The sequence below is a fragment of the Meleagris gallopavo genome, chromosome 1 (assembly GCF_905368555.1).
Source record: "Meleagris gallopavo chromosome 1, MGAL_WU_HG_1.1, whole genome shotgun sequence".
Taxonomy (NCBI): domain Eukaryota; kingdom Metazoa; phylum Chordata; class Aves; order Galliformes; family Phasianidae; genus Meleagris; species Meleagris gallopavo.
The window spans coordinates 49,098,278-49,125,225 of NC_139404.1; the positions used below are offsets into that span (position 1 = coordinate 49,098,278).

The 26,948-nt window shown below is 38.8% G+C and overlaps 1 protein-coding gene across 1 annotated transcript in view; it reads right to left on the reverse strand.

Annotated features, from left to right (window-relative positions):
- LOC100543704 (EP300 lysine acetyltransferase) overlaps positions 1-26,948 on the reverse strand; it is a 58,979-nt gene that overhangs the window by 3,767 nt on the left and 28,264 nt on the right. The window contains exons 7-30 of the mRNA XM_085225830.1: positions 26,168-26,261; positions 25,286-25,420; positions 24,840-24,957; positions 24,253-24,427; positions 22,425-22,502; positions 21,482-21,591; positions 20,860-21,015; positions 19,381-19,821; positions 18,798-18,986; positions 17,976-18,132; positions 17,345-17,463; positions 15,847-16,086; positions 15,230-15,318; positions 12,954-13,034; positions 11,376-11,432; positions 10,025-10,102; positions 9,189-9,256; positions 7,403-7,553; positions 6,901-7,047; positions 6,400-6,513; positions 4,493-4,658; positions 3,795-3,959; positions 2,031-2,192; positions 1,412-1,693 (exon numbers count right to left, since the gene is read on the reverse strand). Coding sequence (XP_085081956.1) covers positions 1,412-1,693; positions 2,031-2,192; positions 3,795-3,959; positions 4,493-4,658; positions 6,400-6,513; positions 6,901-7,047; positions 7,403-7,553; positions 9,189-9,256; positions 10,025-10,102; positions 11,376-11,432; positions 12,954-13,034; positions 15,230-15,318; positions 15,847-16,086; positions 17,345-17,463; positions 17,976-18,132; positions 18,798-18,986; positions 19,381-19,821; positions 20,860-21,015; positions 21,482-21,591; positions 22,425-22,502; positions 24,253-24,427; positions 24,840-24,957; positions 25,286-25,420; positions 26,168-26,261 — 3,572 coding nt within the window. The remainder of the gene's footprint in view (positions 1-1,411; positions 1,694-2,030; positions 2,193-3,794; positions 3,960-4,492; positions 4,659-6,399; positions 6,514-6,900; positions 7,048-7,402; positions 7,554-9,188; positions 9,257-10,024; positions 10,103-11,375; positions 11,433-12,953; positions 13,035-15,229; positions 15,319-15,846; positions 16,087-17,344; positions 17,464-17,975; positions 18,133-18,797; positions 18,987-19,380; positions 19,822-20,859; positions 21,016-21,481; positions 21,592-22,424; positions 22,503-24,252; positions 24,428-24,839; positions 24,958-25,285; positions 25,421-26,167; positions 26,262-26,948) is intronic.

Consider the following 26,948-nt stretch of genomic DNA (forward strand, 5'->3'; position numbering starts at 1 on the left):
CCTTTCTTTCCTGATTTAAAAAGGGAGGAGAAAGGCAAGGATCAAACGGCTGTTGTGCCCCTCCTTTTGAAAAAGCAGCATACCTTTCCTACCACTCTTACCCAATTTTCAAAGAAGGAAGAATGAGAGCTGGGTTGTCAGGTGAGTTGAACCCAAAAGGGTGCTGATAGAAGAACAGAATAGCATTTACAGTCTGTGAAAGCAACAACAAGAATTTGGGCTCAATTTATTTAAGAAGATCCAAGTTATCCAAGGGATTCAATTAATCCCTTAAAGGATGACCTTGAAAGGAACAGAGCCCTTGATAAAATTGAAAGTGCGTCCTCAGCGCCAGGAAATGGAGTTCCTTGTGGACTCCGGGGCAGAAAGATCGACTGTCCAAAAGCTGCCCTGGGGATGCTCAGTTTCCTCAGAAAAAACTTCAAGTAGTCGGAGCCAAGGGTGAACCATTTAAAACATCAATAATCAAAAGAGTAGAGATAGAAGCACCCTGTAGGCATGGCTTCGGATCCTTTTTGTTAGTGCCTGAAGCAGAGTATAATTTGTTGGGAAGGGATCTGATTATTGAATTAGGAGTTAATTTGGAAGTCAGGTGAGTTGAACCCAAAAGACTGCTGATAGAAGAACAGAATAGCATTTACAGTCTGTGAAAGCAACAGCAAGAATTTGGGCTCAATTTATTTAAGAAGATCCAAGTTATCCAAGGGATTCAATTAATCCGTAAAAAATGTAGAATTTGTTTTCCAATACCTACTTCAAAACGAGAATATAAAAACTTAATCAGAACTTTTCAGAAACAAATCCAAGGCAATCATTTACTTCTAGCAAGCTAAAAAATTAAGTTACAAGACAAATTCAAGATTCTTCCAGATTCTGGGAACAGGCACACTAGGCTCGGTCTTCAAACACTGGTATTGCAAACAGTTCTGGGGACAAGTATGCTGTTTGCTACTATAGAGTGACAACAGAACACTCACCCAAGTATAGAAATCTGTTTTAAGGCATAGCAAAACCTCTGTATCAGAAAACTGATGGAGAGCCCTGTTTGCAGAAATACTGCAGCACCACAGTTTGGAAGAAGAATGAACACATTGCTCTTCAGAGCAATCAACTAATTACAGCCCAAGCAATCATTACTTTTTCCAGCTGGTTAAGCAGCAGCACCTTAAACGAATTACAGGAAATGCAATTCTGCTACTTCAGTTCTCCACAGCTTGAAAGTAGAAGACAAATTTCACTGAATAGCCAACTAGTAATATTGTCTGATAAGAAAAAACATCCTTCTCTCCTCAACTGCCAGAAGGTGAGCTGTACAGATCTTTTTTGTAAGTTAACATTGAGAAATTAGTTGAAAAGCACTCTGGGTACAGAAATATAGGGACACCTGTAGGGAAAACTTTACCAAGCGTACCTCACACACAGTGCAGTGCCATCTGGTCTCCACATGATGCTTGCACTCGTTGCAGGTGTAAACAAAGCGGTCTTGGCTCTGCGTATGCAGCTCCACCAGCATGCACATGGTTGACCACTGAGCTCTTCGCAGAGAGGAGAACTCCAGGTGCTTGTCTCTAGCAAGGGTAAGGAAAGCATCGCGCCCATCCATCAGGTCACATGGAATGAGCGGGTCAGGCTCAACGATGGGGGGAAGGGAGTTGGCTGCAGGGCCAGCAATGAGACGGATGACAAAGAAAACCTGAGAATTGAAGTAAAAATAATTAATGCCAGCACTTACCAAGACTTTTTGTTCAAACTCCGGTGTACATTTCCAGGCCCATCTAACACCTGAATGATGTGCTGCTTCAGCAGTGTGTTTTTAAGAACTGGGAAACTTCGAACTTCTGAGTGTGCTGCAAGTTGGTTTACCTTCTTCACAGCAAAGAATATGATCGCTTACTGGTACCTAAGTATAGTGTACCACCCAACTCCCCAGTAAACCTGTATGATTTACAGCACACAGTTCTGTCGGAAGGACCAAGGTTTTGAACATCTGTATACTTCAGTATAGTATTTCTCATCCTATCAATTCTCACCTCTTTGTGTTTCTCCATAGTGGCATACAGCTTTTGGGAAAGGTCATTGGACACATTCGGCATGCCAGGCTTCTTCTTATTGCCACGACTCAAACTGCTCTTGTTCTTACTTGTCTTCTTATTGTTCTTCTTTTTGGCATTTTTGCTGTCTCCTTTGCTCACCTAACAATTTTAAAGGCATTTTATGTCAGGTACCTATATCACACCACACCAGCATTTTATTACTTTCACATCTCTAATAGCAGGACTAAACATATTTCACAGGAATTTACTTCAAAGACACTTACTGGGGTCCCCTGAAAGATTAAATTAATTAAATTGGAATTACTCTAGAAGATAACAAGATCAGCAATGTATGGTTCCAGGAACACTAAAAGCATAAATGTTTAGGAATTATAATTATAGGAAATATAAATGATATTTAGTGAAACCCATCTGCCTTTGATAGTTGAACACTGTAGAATCTCCTGGATAATTACCAATGTGTTCAGCAAATGGCTCTTAATGCAATTCAAAACTAAAAATAACTGAAAAGCACAACTGATACTGCACTAACCAGAAGTAAGACAGACTTACTCCACCTAGATTTTGTTTGTTACAGCCCTCTGTCCAACAGTTGTTTTTTTAGAATAGACTGTATCAAACTGATTTTAACATAAAGCTTTTCTTCCCAGTCCAAAAAGCCTTAGTAACATAATTTCTAGTATGAGGATATGATAGGAAGGTGCAGCAGTTAAACAAAACAAAGAAAAAACTTCAATTAACTTAGTTAATGCTAGTTAATGCAAATTTGGTATCAAGTTGCCTAGCTCCCAGATGGCACATAAACTTAAGTTTATTCAAAAGCCTTTCAGGAGATGTTGCAAGGACAGCAAAGGGGAATTACAAATTCTAGTTGTAATAAACTTTTTTTGATGCAGAAATCTTCTAGAGAACAATTCTAAACCAAAACAAAATTCTAATATCTGTATCTATGTCAGTGTTCAGAGCTAACCAGCAAGTACTACTGTGTGGGCAAAACTACTAATTTCACCCTGGATTCACCACCTATTCCATGAAAGCTCAGAAGATCAAGGAAATAAATTCTGCATTTGTTCATTTTTGAATTTGCTTGTGAAGAGGCATAACTCTTTTTTTTCTTTGTGGAATGTGAAAGCACATTTGTTGTATGCCCTCCAAAAAGAAAATGGCACAAACAAGACACCAGCAAGAAATTGCTGTAGTTTGAGTAGCCCTACAAGAATTCAATTTGATTTTGAGCTTCAGATCTTTGATGCCTGAAAACTTCCTACTGAAAAAAAAACAAAACAAAACCAAAAATGCTATGCTGAGTAAATTACTAAATCAGAGCTGTGTTTTTCTGGTGCTCTGCTAAAATCATTATTATAACATTTAGGCTACTAAGAAAAGAGCCACTGTTCAAAAGCAAAAGCTTAAGGAAAAGGTTTCCTAGCCAGGCCAAAGTTGCAGCACAAACATTGATAACAGTTGAATTTCAGTAACAAAATATTCAACTAACAACTGTTTCATTTTAAAAAACTTTGGTAACTAGTTAGGTTTACAGCCATGTGAACAGCTACTACTACTACAAATGTAGAGGGTATTTCAGCAGCTTTAACTAATAAAACATAATTTTGAGTTTTAATTAGAGCAAAATATGAAAAACCCAGCTAAATGAAGAGCCTAGGCCCTTCTTCTGCTTCAATTAGTAACAGGAAATCACAACTTTTGAATTACGTCATGAAATAACAGAAGCATTCTTACATCTGTGCTTTCATTACTAGTGTTCTCTTCTCTCTTTCGCTCTTCCTCCTCTTGCTCGAGTTCCTTAATACTCTCCTCCAGAACATTTGGCCAGAAGTCCCCTTCAAAGTAAGGTAACTCTTTCGCACTTGTCAGACGGTCTTCTGTCGCTTGCTTAAATATATCCTGAATAATTAACACACCTGGTTACCACTATAACAATTGAAGCGAGTAAAGGTAAGCTTTTCGATAAATAATTAAAAAAGGCACCAATAAATTTGAATTTGTAAGAGTATGGTCTATATACAGATTAAACACTGCATCATTTACAGAAAATTCCTCAGACACATTTCAAATATTCCCACTCACGTAACCACTGATAGACTTCAATGTGCAAACTTACCCCACAACTATATTTAACACAGGAATACTAGAGATCCCATAAGTTCTTTCTATTAACAAAAGTGAGGTTTGCTCTCTTAAACAGCATTCTTCGAGAATTTAGTTTGTTCTACTTCATCACTTAAAATCTCTTGCTAGCATTCATTTCAGAAGCTATATGCTTTGAATAGGATTGTTTTTTAACTCCAGGATTTTAGTGATCAAGTCCCTTAAACTAATATAGCACAGTCCCAGAATCAGACAATGCGTAGGCAAGGAAGAAACCAAGACGAGGTTGGTCAAAACTAGCCCCTAACACAGACAGTCATCCAACAAACCTTGTAGTCGTGAACAATGCGCTCTGACACAGATTTGTCCAGCATCTTTTTGTACCACTCTTGCAGTCGTTTGGGTTTGGGTATCTTTTGGTCAGGAGGATGGCAGTGGAAAATGTAGTCATCTCCTTCACTTGGTGGGCATGCCCAGATATGTCCAGTAGTATACCTAGCATCATTAGATAAAAAACAGTATATGTTGGCTCTGATAGTTATTAATAGAACTTGCTTTCCTCTCTGCCACGAGATGGAGCCACCACAAAGTTGGCTGACATTAACAGATGGATAATAATAGCTCTCAAAGATTTAATTCTAGTGTTCATTCCAGCTTAATTCACATAGATAATGCTTCCATCTTTTCACTGACTTTTAGAAATTCAGCCCTATATGCAGAATAAATCAAGAAGTGCGCACGCTTTCCAGTCAAGGTAAAAATCTAAGCCTGAAGTAGACCTGCAAGTGCCACCTGATAACTAATGAGAAGATGGAGACAGCATAATCATTCATTACTTAGGAACATTTTAAAAATGCATTTACTTGAACAATTCATTTTTCTACTGTAGTTCCTTTTTAACTTTGAAGACCTGTTTTAAAAGGTTTCACCATTATATCAGAGAATGAAAAAGATAGTCACTGTTGACTTAAGCTGTTGGACGTACAAACACAAGAACTATGAAGACAAATAACATCCAGATAGTAGCAGCTGCAGAAAATAAAATACGATGAAGATCACTTCTTCATTCACAGTTCTTTTCTATTAGTTAAAAAAAAAACAAACAAACAACTAACTCCCATAGGAGGAACGATCAGATCTCAAGTTAGAGAAAAATAACCATCCTTGGTGTGCTAAGAAACAGCTCTGCAGAATCCTACCCAAACCCCAGAAACTGCAGCCAGTTGTCATTCCTTCTGCTTGAGAAGGGAGAGATGATATTGCATGACCAATATTGTTTTCCCAAAATTAGAACCTGATGTTACCCATTCCACAGAGAACAGCATTAAATAAAACTGAAGCTTGAGCTCCATGCAGCAGTTTTACAGATTCCAAGGTCAGAAATATACAATAAAAAGCAGTTTAAAGAAGTCTAAAGTATGCCTTCAAAGTTCACACACTCATCATATCTCTGCAGTACTGAAAACAGTACAGTACCACCTGCCTCCATTCTGACTCTCCCAATTTTTCTCATGCAACTCATCTCCCAAAATTTCTTCATGAATAATTCTGCCAAATGATACCAGATACCTTTGACAATAGATTGATGCTTATTTTACTGCCTTTTCTACTTGAGTAGTCATGATCATTTCCACCGTTCTTATTTCACCTGTTCTGTATTCTCTTTTGTGCTGTCTCATGTATTTTCTGTTCTTTTGCACTGTCCTGTGTATAATTTCCTCCTCCTCCTCTAACTTCTCAGTTTTTCACAATTTGAACTGCTTTTTCTGCAAGAGATTTCTTAGCAGCCTTGCACAACTGTAAGAGTTAATCAGTGCAGACAGAAGAAACTTACCTCTCTCCACACAAACAAGCATGGGTAAGAACTTGCCAGCCCAAAGGAATGACCCAATTGAAGCAGTGGCATTTCTCAAGTACTGTACACAATCAACAAGGCCACCAGAATTTCGTAACCCAGACAGAAAGGTTAGTTTTTCTGCTTAGATGTAAGGAAGTTTAATATCAGTCTCTAATCTCTTTATATACCTGAAGTATGTGAATGAAGCCTCTTCTGAAAGGCCTGTTAATCTCCTTTTTGTCTTTTCTCTTTCTCAGCTGTATACAGTTATTACCAGTTTACTCTGTCACGTGGTATGATATTTGGCACCATATTCTGCATAATAGGTGGTAGTAACTTGCAGTGAGAGCTATGGAACACAAATTTGTACAGAAAGAAACATTTTAAAAAAATACTTACCCTAATTTCTTGACATATTCTAGATATCCAATTAGGATTTCATGATAGACAGCAGTCCTCAAGCATTTAGGGCGGAAGAAATGAACACTGTCAAGGTAAGATATATACACTCGCCTAGAAAAAAAAAAGAGGGCATGATCAGAAACAGATTTTAAATTAGTTCTATTTTTTTTTTCATGTTTAACATATTTGAAAGATCCAGTACAGTCTTCAAAATGTCTAATCCTAATTTACTTCTAGAAACCAGCTGTTAATATACTAGCCTCCTCTGTCTAGAATCATCCAATCCCTTCTCTTAGAATACTGACAAGTGATCCCAAAGTCTGCCAGCCAGCATCTCCAGTAAAAAGTGATTCTGAAATAGTTCCTGGAATATAGTTCCAAACTGTTTTGTTTTTAGAGACTAATGGAAATAACAGTAACATCAAAGCTTTTAGAGCAAGTTTCACAGAACTGAAACACTACCAAAATAAAATTATCAGTTATCAGACAGCTACTCACCTTTGATTGGGTGGGGGACAGTCTGAGCCATACTCCTGCACGTGCATCCCAAAGAAGCACAAGTCTACACCATCAATCTCCTCAAAGGCAAAAAGTGCTTTTGTTCGATAGGGGAAAGACTCAGCCATCTCTCCACTGTCTACAAATCTGCAAAGTGGAAAGTAAAAATAGAGCGTCAAATACATTCACCTATTAGAAAATATATATCAGAATGTGTAAGCAACAATGAGGGCTACTCCAAGTGTAATTTTTGTGTGATTTTTACACTTAAATGCTTACAGATTACTGAAATATAAATGTATCTGCTTTTTGTTACAAAAAAAGAGCACACGACAAATAATGGAAGTTCCTGTAACACCTGTTCATCAACAACTGATCAGCAGTGAGTTTTGAAACTCAATCGTCCTTATCAGTTTCTAAACGATAGCATCAAGTAGCTTCCCCACCTTCCCCCTCACCTCCTCCTGAAAAGGAACCAAAACTGGAAATGGACAGAACATACCTTGCTTTCATTCCTGGCTTTACTTCAACAGTTTTGTCAGACGCATGTACCACCCTAACTGTAACCTCTCCTGCCTCTGGGTGATTCTGTCTCTTTAGGAAATCATTGACTCTGTTCTCTAAGAAGGTACCAAGTCTTGTAGCTGGTAACCCTGCAGAAAAAATAAAATCAATTATACTTACAAACAAAATGGAACTGTTCAAGTGTGATTGTGTGATTTCTCTATTCAGGTGTTATATGACAAGCAAATCAATGCATGCACTATGTTACTATAAATTAAATCACTATCGTTGAACACTACTCTTAGATAGAGATGAGCTGTCTTTCACCTACAGGTATGCTTGTAGTTTAGACATCATTCAAACGAAGAAAGATTCTGCATCTCAACCCAGTTCCTATCTATCTTACAAGTCAGTTGCAACTAAGGCTCCTCCTGAAAAGAAGCTTTTAATTACTTAAGCTAGATGACAAAACATAGCTCTCAGACACAGCTCTAAGAGCAGACATAGAAGTAAATTCTGCCACACTAGCCAGCTTAGTCTCTCCAGTTACCAAAAGAATCTATTTTGACAAATAACTACCAAACATGGCTGACTGCAAGTAACGTAGTTTGTTCAGAAGTTTCTTTTTTTCTTCTCTTTTTTTGCAGTTCGACTTGATGGTCTTTAAGGTCTTTTCTAATCTGAGCAATTCTATGACTCAACCAAAATTTGGACAAAAGAACAAGCATACAGGTAACTGACAAAACCTAAAGTTAAGAGTGACTTTAAGACTTATGGTGTAACAGGGCTTGTCTTACTGCTATTCACTACTTCTGTTAGGGTTACGTGCCTGTTAATCAAGCTCTTACATTTTACAGTTCAACACCTTTCAGCAAAACCATCACTATGCTATGCTAAGTGTGCAACTCATGCAGATTGCTAGAAACAGAACTTAACAGGTAACATCCATAAAATAATCCTTGCATAATTCCAATGTCCTCAGTGAAATGAGTAAGTTTTGATTTTGAAAAAAGACACAGACTTGAAACCTTTGAGTTCTTCACTTTCTATTTTGAGAACAATCAAGAGAACAGGGTGTTTGACAGATTTGTACACCTATCAGTCTACCCCCACATTTCAAGGCAATTTACAGAGTTGGAAAGACCTTCTCCTTTTTTCCAAAGCAGCTCCTTTAAAAGTAACTGTGTAACACTAGTTATATTTATGGCTGAATCTCTATTAAAACATACTGATTTTCTGGCCTTTTTTTTTTTTCCTTTTTTTCCCTGGGGGGGATGGAAGGAATGAGTATAGCAAATATTTAAAAAAAAAGTAAATAACTAAACAAAGAAGTTTTTGAAAGATTTTGTCTGTAGGACAGGCTGATAGTAACTGCACAGATTTCCTCCTATCTACCTTCATACCAGCTACCTTGATCATGAGGAAATATCAAGTTTTGTGCTCAACTGATGCAGTCTTCAAAGCTTTCAAGAGCAGCAACAGAGTAATAAACATGTAATCATAGAATTAAGTTAGACAGTAGTCACACAACTAATTCTCAATGCTATTAATCATGTAGTAAAAAGACCATGCACCTTACACTAGCAGGACCCTAACACAGTACACAAATCCTGTACAAAGGCAGCACCTGGGAATGCAAATATTCTCATCAAGAACTCTTGGTCAGAGCTGACCAAGTGTATACACCAAACTCAAAAGACTGAAATAAATGCAAAACAAGCACAAAAGACATCTCTTCCCCATTCTTAAATGGAAGTATTGTGGTGCAATTATCAGAAACTCACTTTTAGCAGAGAATTTGTTCTCTTTCCTGGTTCGCCCTGTTTTCTTCAGACAGCCATCGCAGACAAAGCTGAAGCAGAAATATGAGAATGTGAAGAACACCCCAAATCAGACCATAAATCCCTTAGCATCTTATGACTGGAAGCAAAATCTTTCACCAGATTAGGTCTGGAAAAGACCTTAACTGACATTTGAGATAAAAGACTGCACAGAGAATAGTGCCAGCAGAAATAGCCCATTTCTTAGTTGCAGTAGAGTCACTAAACATCAGGGGGAGCAGTTGCTGTCAGCTACCCCACCACCACCTGCAAACTTCAGCTCAGGAAACGAGGGTCTTCTCTGGCAGATCTGACAATATTGACTTAAAGTATTCCCAGAGCAAAAAGTCTCAAACTGTTGTCTCTGATGAAGGTACCAAATCACGTAAAGCAAAAGCCTGATTCAAAGACGACTAAATTGTTTTTTCAGATTTAAGCTGATTACTGAGGCCAAAAAAAAGTGAATTCATCTTAAATTCTTTAGTGGTTGCAGAATTTGAAAATGACAAAGCATTCTGAGTTGTACAGAAAATAGATTGGTAGGAAATTATTACAGGAACTAGAAGTATCTTTAAACGTAAACAAGGCTGAAAGATTCTCCTCTATACATGGGAACATTCAAAACAACTTCACATGTAACAGTAAAATACAGTTTCTGAATTCAAGGTTATCTTGCATATTCTGTAAGTTTTTCAGGTGAATGTGCAACTTTTTGGTTGGATAGGGTTTTATCAGACACTTTTACACATGCACTAACTCTACTAAATCTACCCTACAGTCAAGGAAGAGAAATTCCTCACCCAGAAGGCCAGATCATCTCATTGTGAAGAACACAGATCTGGTGCATTTTTCTTCCACACTCTATACATTCAACAAATCTGTAGAAAGAAAGGAATCAAGGTTAGTAGTACTATTAATTGCTTTTGTACTTTGTATAACTGTCAGCTCAAGTCTATGCAGGGATACGTTATTACCATTTGCTTCCTTTACCTCCATCCACCTCGCTCATTTTTTAAGAAGAAACCCTTCTAAGGATCAAACCTGTGAACTGCTTGTTGCTATTAATAAGGAAGAAAATTCATTCCCTGTGTGAGAAGCGAGGAACCAGGAGAAACAGTTGCCTATTGTTGCCCCACTACGTCTGAAGCCTGAGGAACTCTGCAGATCTACTGCAGAAAAGTGGGAAAGGGGGAAATAGTACCAATGTCTAGATATTTTCAGAATTCTAGAGCAGATTTAGGGACAGCTCTGAGCTAAGTTACATAGTTTGCTTCATGAAAGTTAGTGAATTAGTGAATGTAGTTTTTCTAAACAGCTAAAGTTGTTTCACATATCAGGACAATCTGACTCCTTTTGAACACATCTATTTGTAAGTCAGATTTAGAATGAATAGTTTGGGCACAGAGCACTTAGGCTTGTATTTTAGTGTTGGGCTGCATCTCCGCTATAACAAAGGGAAAGACAAGTTATGAATCAAGTTATTCTTTTCTTCCCACAGCCCTTGAAAAATAGAAGAATTGGCTGACCCTTATACCCTCATAGAAAGATGGTGTGGGAAGAATACGCTTCCTTTTTGCTCATTCATTTGAGAATGAAGACAGCATTTTTCAGAACTGCAGCATAGGTGTATAATGAAGAAGCATAAAGTGGCTTTAAAAAAAAAAATCTGGAAGACAAAGAAAAGCAGCTGAGTCACCACCATCTTTATCAAATACCTACAGTTCTGCTTCCAGAGCAGTGCAGAAGGACCAGATTTAACAGATCTTTTCCTTACACTACAGCAGAGCCCCAAAAGCAGCTATTGCTAAATGACCCAAATCAGTTCTGAGACGTAAGTGCTTGCTGCAACAGGGTTTCAAAGCTACCTGCATTCATCCTTTTGTTGGATCTACATATAAGACAACAAAATGTTCTAATTTCAGGCCATATATATGATTTCACATTTTTTGTAAGGACAGCTGTTGCAATTTGGGTTCTCAGGACAGAATGCTAGATATGCTGCTTAGTTAGCAGCCCCTATGGGCGAACGAACAGTTACATGAAAATTAGAAGAAGATGAAAAACAAAGCTGGTAAGCAAATGAGTATCATGTCTTTTACAAAGGAATTGTGATGAAATGAGGATCATTCAGAATGAGACAGCATTACTTACAGTTCAGGATCCAGTGTATCGTTTTTCCTTTTTGAAAACTGTTCTTTGTTTATCGTGCTATGGAGAAACAGGCAATAAAACTCAGTTTTAATAAAAGACATATTCATGTCATACCACACACCGGGACAAAAGCAGATTTTTTTTTTTAAATACAAATTCTCACTAAGCACTGCAAGGAAAGGTACTTTATTTTAAGAAGTGATGGACAAATTATGTATCATCCTTGACTCTATCCATAAAAAAAATTCTTCTCTATGAGATACCAGCTTGTGATCTCTCTTGATCAGTTTACCAAAGTAAACGGTAACTTGCTGATTCAATTTTTGGACCAGTTGTATCAGTGTTTTACAGTTAAAGAACAATTTGATGTACCCCTGATATTCTGAAGACAGAGAATGTCAGTTATCTTTCATTACTGAAAAAAGTTATCTTGATTTCAGACACTTCTATAGCCTTGCCTTCCTCATACGTTAATTTCAAAGGAGAATTTTCAGCTTCCAAATGCCACAGCCCCAACATAGCCACCACTCTATGCTTTAGCTTTACATCCCCTATATCATTTGCTCGTCTAGAAACTCCATCTTTTTGACAGTGAGGTCCCAGGTATCATTTGACATCTGTCTGCTTTGAAGTAGTCCAGAACAACCATATAAGAACACTTGGATCTCTGAAAGATGGTGCTGCATAATAGCATGAGATGATCAATACGTTCCTCCCTGGGAAGTAATGACAAAGATCCAATCCAACTTGCATTAACCTTTCTGTCCTTTTATGTCAGTGTTTATTCTGAATACTGCCACCTGCAGAATTCCTCAAGCTTATTAACTTATAAACCATGGCTCCTGCAATATCCTCTCCTCAAAAAGAGCATTACTGTACAGCTCAAAACCTTCAGAGTAATTGCTTGGTGCTCATCTTTCCCTCAAGTGCTTCCTTAGTCTTGCAAATGTCTGTTTCAAAATCTCTGGAGAAGGTATAAAAAGAGGGTACAGTGGAATGGAAGACTGTCCCAACAATTTGCTATTGCCATAGAAAAGACAACTAAAGCCATCCACAGCCTTTTACCATTACCTGCTCAACAACTGCACAGCATTTCTCTTAAGCAGATGACACTCCAACACTGAAATACTTGAATGGCAAAAAAGCATTTTCTACTTCTGATTTAGATGAAAAGCAATCTGAAGCTGAATACACGTTGAATAGTACACCCAGTCTATAAGCAAAATGGTTCAACTTTTTCAGACTATACCTGTCACCTACCTACCTGCCTGTAGGCACGGTTATTTTTCTCCAATCAAGTACTTTCATGTTTTATTCAGAAAAACAGTGATTCTCCTCTTTCCCCTCTAGCGGTATAGCTATAATTTCTCTTTGCTACAGTTCAATGAGTCCAAACATTAAAGAAGAAACTTAGAGGACAAGTCCAGGCTTTTCCAAAGAATATCTTTGGAAGTCTTCTCTACTCTGGTCTAAGAAATGAGAGAGTTACCTAAGACTAAACTCCTTCCCTTTGAGAAGGCACTTTAGACCATGTCACAGCTCATGAATGCAAAAGCAAAGCAAACATAAGTGACTCACGTTTGAGGTTGTGAAGGGTCATCTCCCAGAGAAACGCTCTCCCCTTGGATTTCGTTGAAGCACTTCTCACAGAAATGATACCTGTCAGCAAGAAGGCCATATTTGGGTGAACTGCTCCATCCACACCACACAGCCCAAGCAAGCAATGGAGCCACCGATCACAGCAAGCCAAAGACAAGACAGGAGCAGGGAACAGATCATCAACGGTGACAAGGATATTCAAGGATGCAGATTTATAGGGCCCACATTAGATTTGGTTGGTTTTTATTTGTTTTGTGTGGGTTTTTTGTGCAATCAAAGCCAAATGCAGACAATGACAAGCATGAAGGAGAAAAATATGCACATGAACAAAGAAACGTGGGGTGGCAGGACAAAAAACAAAAAAGCAGGACAAGACAACACAAAGCAGAAAGTCAAGGCAAAGCACAGATTAGCATAATATCTCTCAAATGGGTTCTCTAGCAGCAAACGATTAAAGCAAATTAAATGAGTTTTTCTTTTTAGCATACCCAAACCCTCTTCATTTTAATAATCCATGCCATGTATAGCAAAGAATTAAAATGAGAAAGTGGAAAGAACAGAAGGAAGAAAGAACTGCCACTCTGATTTGTGTATCAGCATAGCAGTTCTGTTGGCAGGATCATCAGGGCATCAATGGAAGAAGGGTAGTCTTCCATCTCAAGTGTACAAATTCTGAAAGGCTGCATGATTTTCTCTCACTGGGAAGGGGAGGTTAAATATCAGAAGTTTTTAATAAAATCAGTCCTCAGAATCTTTCAGACACTTGTTATCAAACTGTCAAACTGCACATTGACAAAATACCTAATGTTAGCTGCATACAAAGTACTCTGCACTGATACAATTCTTCCACAGCCCTGAACAGTCCAGGTACCAGTACAATAAGCATCACAGAAAAAGATTTAATTTACATTTGAAAAAATATTTGGTTGATTCAAGATTCTACCCCAGCCCTCAAATGTTTTGAAACTGTGGCCTCTCTCCTACTGAAGTATGTTAATTGAATGCACAAGGCATCTAAAAATAAAAGGAAAAAAAGTTGCAACAGTTAACTGTAAAGCCACAAAGCAACATTACAACAGCTGTTAAGCTAAATCAAGAGGTCAAAACCTTCTCTTCCAGTCTTCACCTGAGATGCACAGAAGAGTACTTCTGGGATGGTGCACTTGAGTCTATGGAGGTACATGCACGTGCATGTATAACAATTTGAAAATCACATGTGCATGTCTTATAGTGCAAACACTCCATTCTAAAGTTTTAAAGCATTAAAAGATGTCAGATTTTGCGATATTGGTCTTCTGGTCTATCAAGTGCTATGCTAGAGTGCATTGTATCTTAAATCCAGAATTACAATTACTATGCAATTCTGTAGCTACAGATTCTGGAAACTTATTTTCTACTTCGTTGCTCCTAGAAGCTTCTATTCACTGCTACTAAAACCTTTATTATGCCTAAGAAGGTTAAGATGTAACTGTTACAGCTCTTTGATTGCTTTTACTTAGCCAGGTGCTTAAAAAGTTACAATTGTCAAATCTTCTTGGCATTCAAGTCTTCCCGATTATTTTTCGTTTGTTTGTTTTGGAAGGTGAAAAGAACAGAGCAGGAAGTAAACTCATGGAGGTGACATAATTTTGAGGTAATCAGCCCTCAGCTCTAACTGGTAAATTCTGGCAATAGGCACAGTGACACGAGAGCTTTAAAACATGTATTTTTCTGCTTCTTCCTGCCTCACTCTTCCAGTCAGCAAAGAGATGCCCTCAGAAGTCGAAGACGACTTGAATTAACCAAATTATTCAATATATCAATATATAAATCTTCAATGACGATTTGTGCCACAAAAAAGTTCGTTCTTCAGTTAGTATCTTAAGAAAAACAAAAGCTTGCCAAGTGTAACATATATGAGCAAAACATACTTGCTCTATTTTTTCATGAAAAATACCGCTAGATGGTAGCAACCAAGTTAACAGACCCATGTATGAGTTCTAGACAACTAAAGATTTGGTTAACAATAGTGTAAAAATTTAGTAGAACATTAAACATTTCTGCAAGCAAAAAAGGAAGAGCAAAGACTACAGTGAATTTTTGCAAAGAAGTTGTTTACACACAAGGGAAGCTATTCAAGGGCACTTTCAGCAATTTTTTTCTTACAACATAAAAGTTATGAAGACATATGAAGAGGGTGTATATGTGTAGACATGCATGCCTTTCACAGATGGATTGCGTCATGCACAAAACTGCATCAAGCAAGTTTTCCTTACCTGTTCTGGTAACTGTAGTAAGTGGCATCTCGAGGGATTGTGCATAGCTGTTTGCCATAGCAACACAAAGTCTGTGGCGAGAACTCCAACTGCAAAAAGGAATGGGTCATCTTAGTACTAATATATTTTTACTTGCTCTCCGTGGGAAGCAAACATAACCCAGACACCAACCATTACCACCTTATTCTGTGCACAGATCTCACAGCGCAGTGAGACTAGGAAGTACTAGAGTCAAAAAAGTGCTTAGCAGGCTGTTATTCTCAAGTTAGCTTTTCTCCAAAAATGGGAAGCATATCAAGACCATGGAAATACAATGCAGCCTCGATATACACTGAAATTGAGAACGCTTCTGCAAATTCTTTTTCATTGACCATCAATGCAATTCTTCACATGCTGAATTTCTCCCCCTGCAAGGGCTTATATATGAATATATAATTTAAGCAACAGATAGTATTAGAAGATACATAAATTCTGAAATGTAGAATTACTCAAGATTGCTAAACCCTGGTAAGCATTCAGCATTTTTTACACAATGTAGCTGCTAACGACTGCAGTTGCTGTATTTCCCCTAAGTAGCAGGGAGCAAGAACCAAACTAGAAAAAAAAAATTTCCCTACCTTTCTTCCACAGCAGTAACCAAGGCTCTGCATAACTGGATCAATTTCTTGCTCAAACACCTCGGCCAGTTTTGAGCAGTACTTATATACCCGGGATGTTTTGCGGTTGTAGAGCCAGGCATTATTGAACATGAGCCAGATGTCATCTACATATTGCCATGGTTCTTGATATTGTCCTGTGTCTAGCTTCCTCTTGATAGTAGAAAGGTCCATGGGATTCTTCACAATGTCAAAATAATCCTGAAAGGGTAGCATATCAAAATACTGCTATAGAACTATGTTGTGAAATGACAGCATACGCATTCTCAGCACATACATCTTACTGCAATACATCAAGAAAAACAGGTTCCTCCCTGACTTGACTGTCAAGCTCCCTGTGACGTGCACTGAAGTCTCTAATTCTGTATCTCTCCCATGCTTCCTTTCCATTTTTCCTGTATTTCTCAAGTTCTATCAGTCCTCTACTATTAATGAAGTAAAACACTAATTTTAGTCTGCAAAACAAAATAGTACAGAAAGAAGAAAATAGCAGTACTTTTGCAGCTGCTGTGATCCAAGGACACATATAAAAACATTAGCAGGAAGAACTGCTCTTAGTAGACCAGCCAAATAACAAAATCCGTGTACTAGATGATAAAAAATTCCATGTTTCCTCCTATACATCTTCCATCTAAAAGTCTTTCTCCAATCTCCCTCATCAATTATAGGATCATTTCTCTTAAGAAAGTCCTCCAAATACAACAACCAGTTGAGAGCTTGTTTAAGAACATGAGAAACAGCTATATATATATGCTTAGCAGGTATGTATATATACCTGCTTCTACTACAAAAGGCCTTGCATTTTTGCAATTTAAAAAAAGCAGTAAAAACCAAAAAGCCAATAAATGAAAATTTCAGACAAAAAAAGCATTTAAACAGGACTATGTACACGTATAGGTGTACAAAAAATGCAGTGGTGTGGTCAATCAAGAAGTTTTAAAACACAAACGCTTGAAGGATAGTAATGTCTGCCAAACACAGCTCTAAAGCAAGTGCAAAACTCAACACAAACAAGGAGTTCAGTAGCCTCCTCTTTGCTAATGTAAGCTTAATCAGTGAGTATTATTTATTTCTGAAGTGGTTTTGATCTGCTTAAGTTTTTAGATAATCAGTTTTCTACATATTTACATACGTTGCATTTCATAGGTGTTTCTCATCAATAGAAGTATCTTCATATGAATAAAGAACCACAAAAGGCCCTCAAAACATCGGGATCTGCTAGCAGTCACCTCAATGAGTGGTATGTGTGCTTATTCATCATAAGGTAAACAGAATTGAACAAACCTTTGAAAAAACACATTTTCTTGACTCAAACATCATATGTTCCACTGTCTAAGTCAAAGCTATTCAAATGCATCAATACAGAAAAGGAAGCAAGACAGACTTAGTTGGTCTGAAGTAGATGTTCTGAGAATAGCTCTGAGTTAAAGTCAGGAAAGTATCTTGCTAAGACACTCACAGGAATTCCTAGTAGCTGGGGATCCACAGGCTGTCGAAATGGAAGAGACTCTGGGTCCTGACGGTAAAGTGCCTCCAGTGTTGGCATAAGTGCCTGCCGCAACTCTTCTGGCTTGAAAACTTTTGAAAAACAATCAACATTAGAAAGATAGAAACAGCTGTAAGAGGAAGAAACATGCTGGAAAGATGTGGTGTGTGAAAAGACTACAGGCAACAAGCATAAGATACTTGGCAGGGCTTGTTTATCCTTGTAACACTGCGTTCTGAGGAGGATATTAAAACAATCATCTGAACACAAGGAAATGGTGAAAATATTTAAAAAGGATTTAATCACAGAATGACACCATCAAATTTAAAAGCCAATTTACATTCCTTCCTGAGGTCACAGGAATAAGCTTGTCTAGAAAATCTGCCACAGTCACTCCAAACTCTATTGTACTGACAGTTTCTCTAACACTTAACGTAATACTAGAGCTGTAAAGAACTTGACAAAAGACAATTACGTATATTAAATATTTGTTGCCCAAGAGTCACAAAAACAATTCATGTAAGCCTACTGAGTACCAATGAAGAAAGCTCCTCTCAACAGCTCTAAGGGAGATAAATGAAATTCAGCCAGTGTTTCTACTTACTTTTTTTCTTAGACTGTCCTGCTGCTGGAGAAGACTGAGTAGCTGGAGTTGTAGGTCTTTCCTCCCCCTCTGGCATTTCAGTCTTCACTTCTGTTTTCTTCTCTTCTTGTTCCATTGGGTCTGGTTTACATTCTTCCACTGCTGGTTCTACTTTAACCTGGAAAGTAGATTAGACCCTGTCACAGCTGCCTGTAGAGTCACCCTACCAAGTTTCTGTCCTATAAACCTACACACCACTTGCCCACTGCTCTTTTCTAGGATTAAGGCAGTCTACATTGCAATCGTATCTTGCCTAAAACTTGATCTGATGTACCAGAACATATCTACACACCACAAGTGTGGCAGTGATGGGCTGCTAATCAGTTCTGAGCTGCAGTAAGCAAAGAGGTATGGATCTTGCTGCTCAGGCAGTTCTGACTCTCCTGCACTTCAGCTGCCAGAAGTCACACTTCCAGCCATCCTCACAACAAATTGTCACAACCCACTGCAACAGCCTGTCACATACACAGCCACTACTCTAACAAGAAAGAGTGCCAATAACATTGAAAGGAGAGTCTTGAGCACCTTCTTACATTAGCATTTACTAAAAAATCTTCACACTTCCAACCACATTATCACAGTCCTTCTCGTGGTCACTGGTTTCTAACATAATTTCACCACAAAACAGAGACCCTTCTTTAGAAAGACTTAAGGGAGGTGACAAAACCACAGCAGCAGGTAGCATCCAACTCCCTCACTGAAGTCTAGAAGGACTAGCTTGCACAGAGACCAAGGAGCCAACAATAGTAGATATTCTTCCCAACAACAAACCAACAAGCTCACCTCAGATTTCTCCTCCATCTGCAGCTCTGTTTGTTCTGGTTCCCCTTCATCTGTTTTTATCTCCATTTTCACTTCCTGCAAAGGTGGCTGCTGCTGCTCTGCTGCAGTCTGCTGAGAGTTCACTTCTGTGCTGCTGGTGGATGGGGGGTTGGATACCTGCCCATCAATGCTTACAGCTGGTTGTGACAGCTGAGGGGTAAAAAAAAACAAAATAAACATTACAAACAGGCTTCTAATTAACCTATTAGTCTTTGCTCTGATCTACCTTTTATCTATAACCTTATTTCCATCAAGTTTAAACGCACTTTAGTACTTCCACTTGCTTAACTGAAGTGCATACTGCTAACACAAGTCCAGTTATAGAAGAAAACACAACAGACATGCACTGGAAGGCCTATTATATAATTTCATATTGTTTCCCTACTGTATGCCATCACTATGCATATGCAGACATAACTAAAGGCCTTGTGTGTACGCTTCACTATGAATTTCTCAACATGCATGAAAAAATTACTTCCTCTGTGGAAAGACCAGATCCTAAACCTTAAATTTGCCCATTTCTACAATTAAAATATTTACTTACAGGTGTTGTGGGGTGCTGAGGCTGCAGCGGCGCTGTTGGTGTGGGAACCGATGCCGTTGTACTCTGCTGTGACAAGGGTTGCTGCTGCTGCTCTGCAGAGGGCGTAACAGGAACTGGAGGCTGGACTTGTGGAGGCAGCTGTGCCTGTGGAGGTGTTGGAGTCTGCCTCTGAGGGGGATGCATAGTTTGTGACTGCGGTCCGGGTGGCATTGCCTGAGGAGTAGGGGTGGGGACAGTGGTGGCAGCTGCTGCTGCCTGCTGTTGCTGCGATCCCAAGCCTGGAGGTGTATGGTGAGGCGTTGGGGTTCGACTGGGTACTGGTGAAGGAGAATTTCGGTGCATGGGAGGCTGTGGAAGAGGTGGGCAGTGAATATGACTCCCTTGAGAACCTGGAGCCATGGCAGGAGAATTCACAGGACAGGAAGAGCTGTTCATTTGTGCCTGTGGGAAAACAAGTACACATCTGCAATGACTCCAAATAGAAAAGGAGTCTAAGTACAGTTAAAATGGCTGCTTTCCCACAGTTACTGGCATACTTTCTCAGAAAGTGACAAACTTAAAAATATACATCTACTTCAAAAGGAGAAACGGGCTTTTTATTTTGTATCACTTGAACATACAACTGTTTTGTAGTGTACTCAGCTCTAAAATAGAAGTTTCAGAGTAAATAATACTCATTGATACATTCAAAGAACAGCACGCCTACACTTGCAGTTTGCAAAAATTTCTTTCTAAAAACGCAGATATATACATCCTGAATATGGGGTGATACATCACAGTGGAAAGAATGGATTCAAATATAGCGTGCCCACGCCCCCACCCCCAAGACTAGAAACTAGATTTATCATCAGAAATACATATAGCTGTAACTGCACTATAGATTACAAAAAGATGTACTGGTTAAGAAAAAAAGCTGTCACTTCACAGTAATCTTGCCTGCAAACTAGGAAGAAGCATCAACGAGAAGCAAACTGACGTTCCCTACTTCTTCCTGGCCTGAAAGGTTCTCACTGAAAAGGGAGAGGGAAAGGACAGAAAAGAAACTGCTAGACTGGAAGTTCCAAGCTTTAGTAGAGACAACCCTCCTATTCCCCAAACGGCAGCAAAATACATTTGATGGTTGTGGTTGGACATGCCTTTTTATGACTTATTCTTCCAGCTTCTTTTAATTTCTCAGGCTCTACTGCTTTGCTGCTCTTAACTACTATATACTGACCAGCAAGCTCTTTCCTTGACAGAAACAAACTTAAATAATTCTCTGCCACTTAAACTTAAGCCTGAGAACAAGCCAATATTTCACTCTTGCCACTACCAGCACTATAGCCAGGAAAATGCTGAGTCTCAATAAATGAATTCAGTTGATTATAGATCCAATAACATCTCGAGAAAACAAACTATTCTCCATTATTACGAACTTGAACAATGAAAACAGAAAATGACAGAGTCTGCTAACACCACTTACAGAAATCAGAAACTTACTTGAGAAACTGGTGTCTGACTGCTAGTTTGTGTCATAGGCATGCTTGCTGCATTCATTCCTGGGGAAGAAGCAGGGAATGGGTTCTGCTGCAGAAATTGATTTTGACCAGAAGGTTGGCCAACTCCTGGTTGTTGCATACGTGAAGGAAATCCCATCTGTTGGAAAAGAAAGAACTAATTTCATATACTTTTGTAGTATTTTACAAAAACATTTATCTCACCGCAAAAATGGCTGCTCAATACTTATTTGTAGGATACAATATCAAAAGTGTACTGTAACTTTCAAAAGATAGAAATTATGGTATCTGCCAACCAAGCAAAGGGATACTGATTTCAGTCTGTGACTTCAATTTGTTCCTTGTTTCAGGAGAGCAACAGCCCAAAACTCCACTTAAACTTAGTTTTCAGTGAGGGAAATTATATGTCTTTTCTATTAAATCACCAAGGCTGACCACAGACCAGACACATCTTCTGCTGCACTGCAAAATAAGGAGCCAAAGTGCCTACAGAACACAGGAATAATGTTTAAAATCTTATTTGTTTTTGTTTACTTATTTTAAGGAAAGCACAACAGCAGCAAACCCATGAGCTGAATAGCCAGGATGAAGGGAAGCGCACTGACCTGGTTCATGGCCCCGGCCTGGCTTAGCTGTCCAGGGTGCTGAAGAGGAGGGGTTTGCCGGGGTCCCATCGATGACAGCTGCATATTCATGTGGCCAAACTGATTCATTCCTGTGCATTTGTGCCAAAAATAAACAATCAGCAAAAAAAACCCCACTTATGAACAGAGGCCCGAATTATCCTTTGGGCACCACTCAACATTTGGAGAATGCTGTTAGTTTCTTTTTTTTTTTTTTTTTTAAGATGAAAAAATTTTCAAGCATGCAATGGAAAGCACATAATGGAAATATCTATCAGTCAGTTAATAGAACAATTTAAAGTACTAAGCATCCAGGCTACATACTGGCTTTTTTCCCCTGAAAGACTTGTTCCCACATACAATTTGTGATAGTTTGCATTATCTTAATTACTAGAAGTTTGTTTCTTGGAAATTCTGACTGTGAATCTTCTAAATGAAGTGCTTTTTATATTGGCTGCAATACTCCTTGAAAATGCAACCGAGGTTCTACCTCAGAGCAGCAATTTTCAGCATCATCCTTCTGCTTTGGACGTGCCCTCACCCTAAGCTTATTGGGTCAACCATCTCATGTTCACACAGAAACTTAAAAAAAAAAAAAAAAAAAAAGTTCCTCATTTAACAAAGCAAGTAGCTAACAAGCAGCTCACCTTTCCAAGAAAATGAAACAACATTGTACACAGAAACACACACAAATGTATCTATACACACACATATAAAGTACAGATCTATTTTCTTGGTCACACAGAACACAGAATTGTAGGGGTTGGAAGGAACCTCAAGAGATCATCAAGTCCAACCCCCCTGCAGAGCAGGCCACCTACAGCGTGCTGCACAGATCAAATGGGAAAATAGCAGGTGAAACAAAGGCTGCCTAATTCCAAGATTCTCTCACCATCACAGTAACAAATTTTCTTGTAACATTTACCTGGCTGTGCCTGCATGCGATTCATCATCTGGTTTGGCACATTAGCACGTATCAGTGTTGGGTCAGTTATAGGACCATCTGTAAAAAAAGACATCAGAATGAGATTATGGCATTTAGAAACCACCAGGTTTTTAATTGAGAAAACATTCTAGTGAAAATGAAAATCCTCCTGTAAAAAAAAAGTAAAAAAAAATATGTATGGACATTGTCCAGTAATTCTAAACATATTTCAGAGTTCCTCAAGTATGAAGCAAAACCAAATTGATATCCAATTGACTAAAAACATTCTGACTTACAGCCAGATTTTAGAAACATGGACAAATATGAAATATATTATTGAGGTACAATGACAAACTCAGCAGCTTGTGAACATTCCAGACCATAAGAATTTCTACAAACCACTCTACACTGTTACTGCACTTCCTGATTGAAAATACTATAAAAATGGGATGGTTTGAAGTACTTTATCAAACCTCTGAAGCTTGGTAATTCTAGCATATGGGATAAACAACCAAAATATCACACCTACTCCTGAAAGTCTATCATCTAGAGGAAGTTACAGCAAATAAATTCATAGTACCAATCTTCAAGGCCTTTCTTGTTTTTTTGGTAAGATATCTTGGTAAATCCAGTTCGAAATTCAAGTATGAAAAGATCCAGACTGGAATTACCAAGACACATTCATATTCAAAAAGGAGAAAAACCCCTCACATTAAGCTTCTTGTAGCATAACACTAGAACTACTGGATCATCGTGCAGCATAAGAAAAATAATCCAAGATTCTTGCCTCCTCAACTGTCTAATTCTGATTTTGACTCCATGTTCTTAGGACAATTTATTATAGTGTCATTGACAGCTATACATCTATTCCAATTAGATGTCTTCAGAACTCAGTTCTTAACTGTGAAGTATCTAGAAACATGCAGGAATGAACGAATGGAGGAGAAATATCAAGCGCAAGAATAAGTGTTACTTGTTTTCACCTGTTACCTGGCAAAGTCTACTGTGTCTCATAACTTCCTAATGCTGTGAACAGATAAAAATCTTCAGTAGCATTACAATTTTGATCATTAGCTCCTTTCCAAAGTCATTTTTACTCTAATATGCAAATGCATGGTTATAAGGGAATATAATAATAATAATAATAATAATAATAATAATAATAATAATTTGTTTAGCATTAGGAGTGTCAAGCAACAGAACTACTGTGAAACACAAGACAGCTACATGGGGAAAAATACTGAAATCTGGTTATTACTGCACACTGTAAGAGCTATCTGTTCAAAAACCCAAGCCAAAACAGAACACCAAATAGGACAAACAAACATGGCATAGGGCAAGCACTATCTAAACTTTCAAAGGCGTTAATAATATAAACTGGGGAAACACTTCAATTATCAGATCTCCTGCTCAGCAGTTATAATAATCATTTTAAACACCAGACAGTTAAATACTACTAAAATATGTTTGTTAAAGATAACTTCAGTTACTACCAATCAATTCTAGAGGTGAGACTAATGAGACTGAAGTTCTACAATGTCCTCCATTGCCTCTAACCTAGCATAAAGGGTTAGGATACTTCAATATGCCCACAAGACCAAATAATTTTAGATAATCTATGGTCATTAATTAACAAATAAGCAGGGCAAAGATTTTGCAAGTATTCCTAAGCTGAATAAGGAATAACTTATTGAACTGAATAAGTTCAGTTTAACTCTGGGTAAACCAGGTACCAGTGAAACAATACTGCCAAAATGCTCACCAGCACAGCAGAAAAACACTATATACTTGACCCATACCAAGCAATAACTAACCCATCTGTTCTTACTTGCAGACATCCCTGGCTGAGGCTGTCCCATGTTAGGCCCTTGATTCACGGGAGCCTGTGGCATGCCCGGAGCACTTGGTATCATATTTTGCTTCTGCAGCCTGGTTCTTCGCTTTTCCTCCAGCTCCTTCTGAATCTTATAGATCTTCTCAGCTAGCAAGTGATAGTACTCCGCCTGTTGGGAGAGGAATACGATCCAGGAAAGGGAAGGAGACAAAATAAGGCAACAGGTCACACTCAGCAAAGCTTGGAAGACATCCTTCCACATGCACATTCCAGCTTAGAAGGGAGCAAGCTTCCCCTCTGCAGGGCTGCCAGGGAAGTTGATGGGCAAACACAGGCATTGCTCAGAGAATTTCTGACAACCATCAGGGCACGAGACAAAACTTTTCTTTTCATCCAGAACGTTTCAGGCACAGCACTGCACAACAGGCACCACCCCAATTCCCAGCACACCTGCAAGCTGGCTGGTTCCTAGACTCAAGCCAGCAGCCCTGGGACACTCTGCTTTCCACCCCTCTTCCTCTCCAACCACTACCAGGTGGGATTAGAGAGATGCAACCAGATGACAGAGGACAGCATCTCACCCTGCTATTTGCTGATTCATACATATCGCCTTCCACTTTCCGAGCATATGCCACCAGATTCTCCATACGCCGATCCTTCAATGCTGCAGGGTCAGGTGTAGGAAATATGGCTTGGACTCTGAAGAAAAAGCATGCCAGCTATTAGGATGTGTCCAAACCTGGACCTCAACCAACCTCAGCACCAACCCCAACTGATGGGAACACAAAGCAGTAAGCAAATTTTTGAGGGATTGAGGCACTGCTGCTGTCCTCAAGCAATTCTCCAGGTGTGCTGATGGGCTGAGTATGAAATGGAACATTTCCAAGACAATAACCCCAAAGCAGCACGTCCATCTTCATGAAGGAGAAGAAAAGCAAGAACATCTCCATCACGCTTCTTGCCTTGCCTTCTCACTGACCCTTACAAGCTCCGCATCCCAGCCCCTTGTTTGTTATTAGCTACTCACAGTTTATGAACAAGATGATTTCGGAGATCCTGAGTAATATCTTCATGCCACTGCTTTCGAATTCCTGTATTGGATGGCTGAGCGGTTGGCATAGCCCCCAGACTAGCAACATTGGCGCTTTCACTCATCATGGAGCTTCAAAAATAGAGTAAGAATTTGAGGATGGAAGTCCAGCCCAAGCTTAGTCATCTTACAGTCAGAGCTTCTTTTAGAATGATGTTAGTACAAAGTGCTAGTTCAGCCATTCCCTAATCAATGGACAAACTGTGCAGAAACAGCAGCACAGACACCAAAACAACGCACCCCTCCCAGGATTAAAGAGGGCCGTAAAAGAGTACAAGCTGTGCTATCCAAGGATTTTGAAAACGGGAACAAAAGCTACAAAATCCAGAGGGAGAGACAACAATCAGTGGAATTTATCCCACTGTTTATCCAAAAAGTGCCATGAGACTATTAAGCACAAGGATCATTTTTACACCTCAGTGAATAAGTTGCCCCTTAGCCCCTTTGCAAACTGACAGTAGACTTGTGGTATGCCATCTCCATTAGTAAATGCACCGGTGGGTGCTTCAGATCTGCCCAGTTGCTAATCCAGATAATGTCTGTAGCCTCTGTGGCTTAACAAAATCAGTCTGCAAGCACTTAGTGCAAAAGTTAAAATGGACACACAGATCACTTGAAAGGATAAAAACAAAGATATAGCAACTACGAGGCTTCTTTTCCAACTGTCCTTAGCAGCTACAATCAGCTCTGACCCTCTCAAGTATATGCACGCAAGATCTTAACATAGACCTTTTTCATGTTCATCTCATCTGTTATGAGCAATCATCAGCAGCTGTAGCTGAATCAAATCACTGGGTTGCAAAGAGTTAGTCAACTTACTTTTGGGAATTCATGGTTGAATGTAACATTGAGTCAGGCAGCAGACTGGGGGTTTGAACTCCTACTCCTCCATTTACCCCCATTGGATTTGCACCTAGAAAAAATAAGTAGTATGAAATGAACTGCGTAGCTATTGTGCATGATTAGCAATTGTTCAGCAACAACAGAGGTCTAGACTTTAAAGTACTTGGATTGTGTGAAAGGAGTTTAATTACTCTTTACCATTTACCCTCTTCCTTTTACCAAATTGAAGTCTGAGGCACAGCATTGGTGTCCTCCAAGTGAAACATCAGCAACATTATTCTTCTGCTCATCTTCCTGAACTTTTCAGCAAACAAGCAGTTTCCATTTTCTGCCGATAGTATCTACCAGAATATTCTCCTGCAGAAGGTTCGGCATTACAAATTCTGTTGCTTCCTTAGAAGCTTCTTTTGTGATTCAGAGGCTTAAAGGACATATAGACTTAGAGGATTCAAAACAAAAGATTCAGCTACAATCTGTACCTGACAAGGTTCACTCTCACCTGTTCCATAGTTAAGGAGCCTACAACTAATCCAGTGTAGGTATTAAAAAAAAAAAAAAAAAGGAAAACTGGCAATCCTTTATAGGAAAAGGCTCTAGTAATTTATCTACCACCATCTTTTCTGAATCACAGCAAACCTAATCAGCATAAAAAAGTGCCCACACACTGGAGTTAAGATTCAAGAGAAATGCAGTGTATTTCTGACTGGAACTTCTGAATAGATCATTTGGTGAAGCTGAGTAGTATGGAAGCCATTAC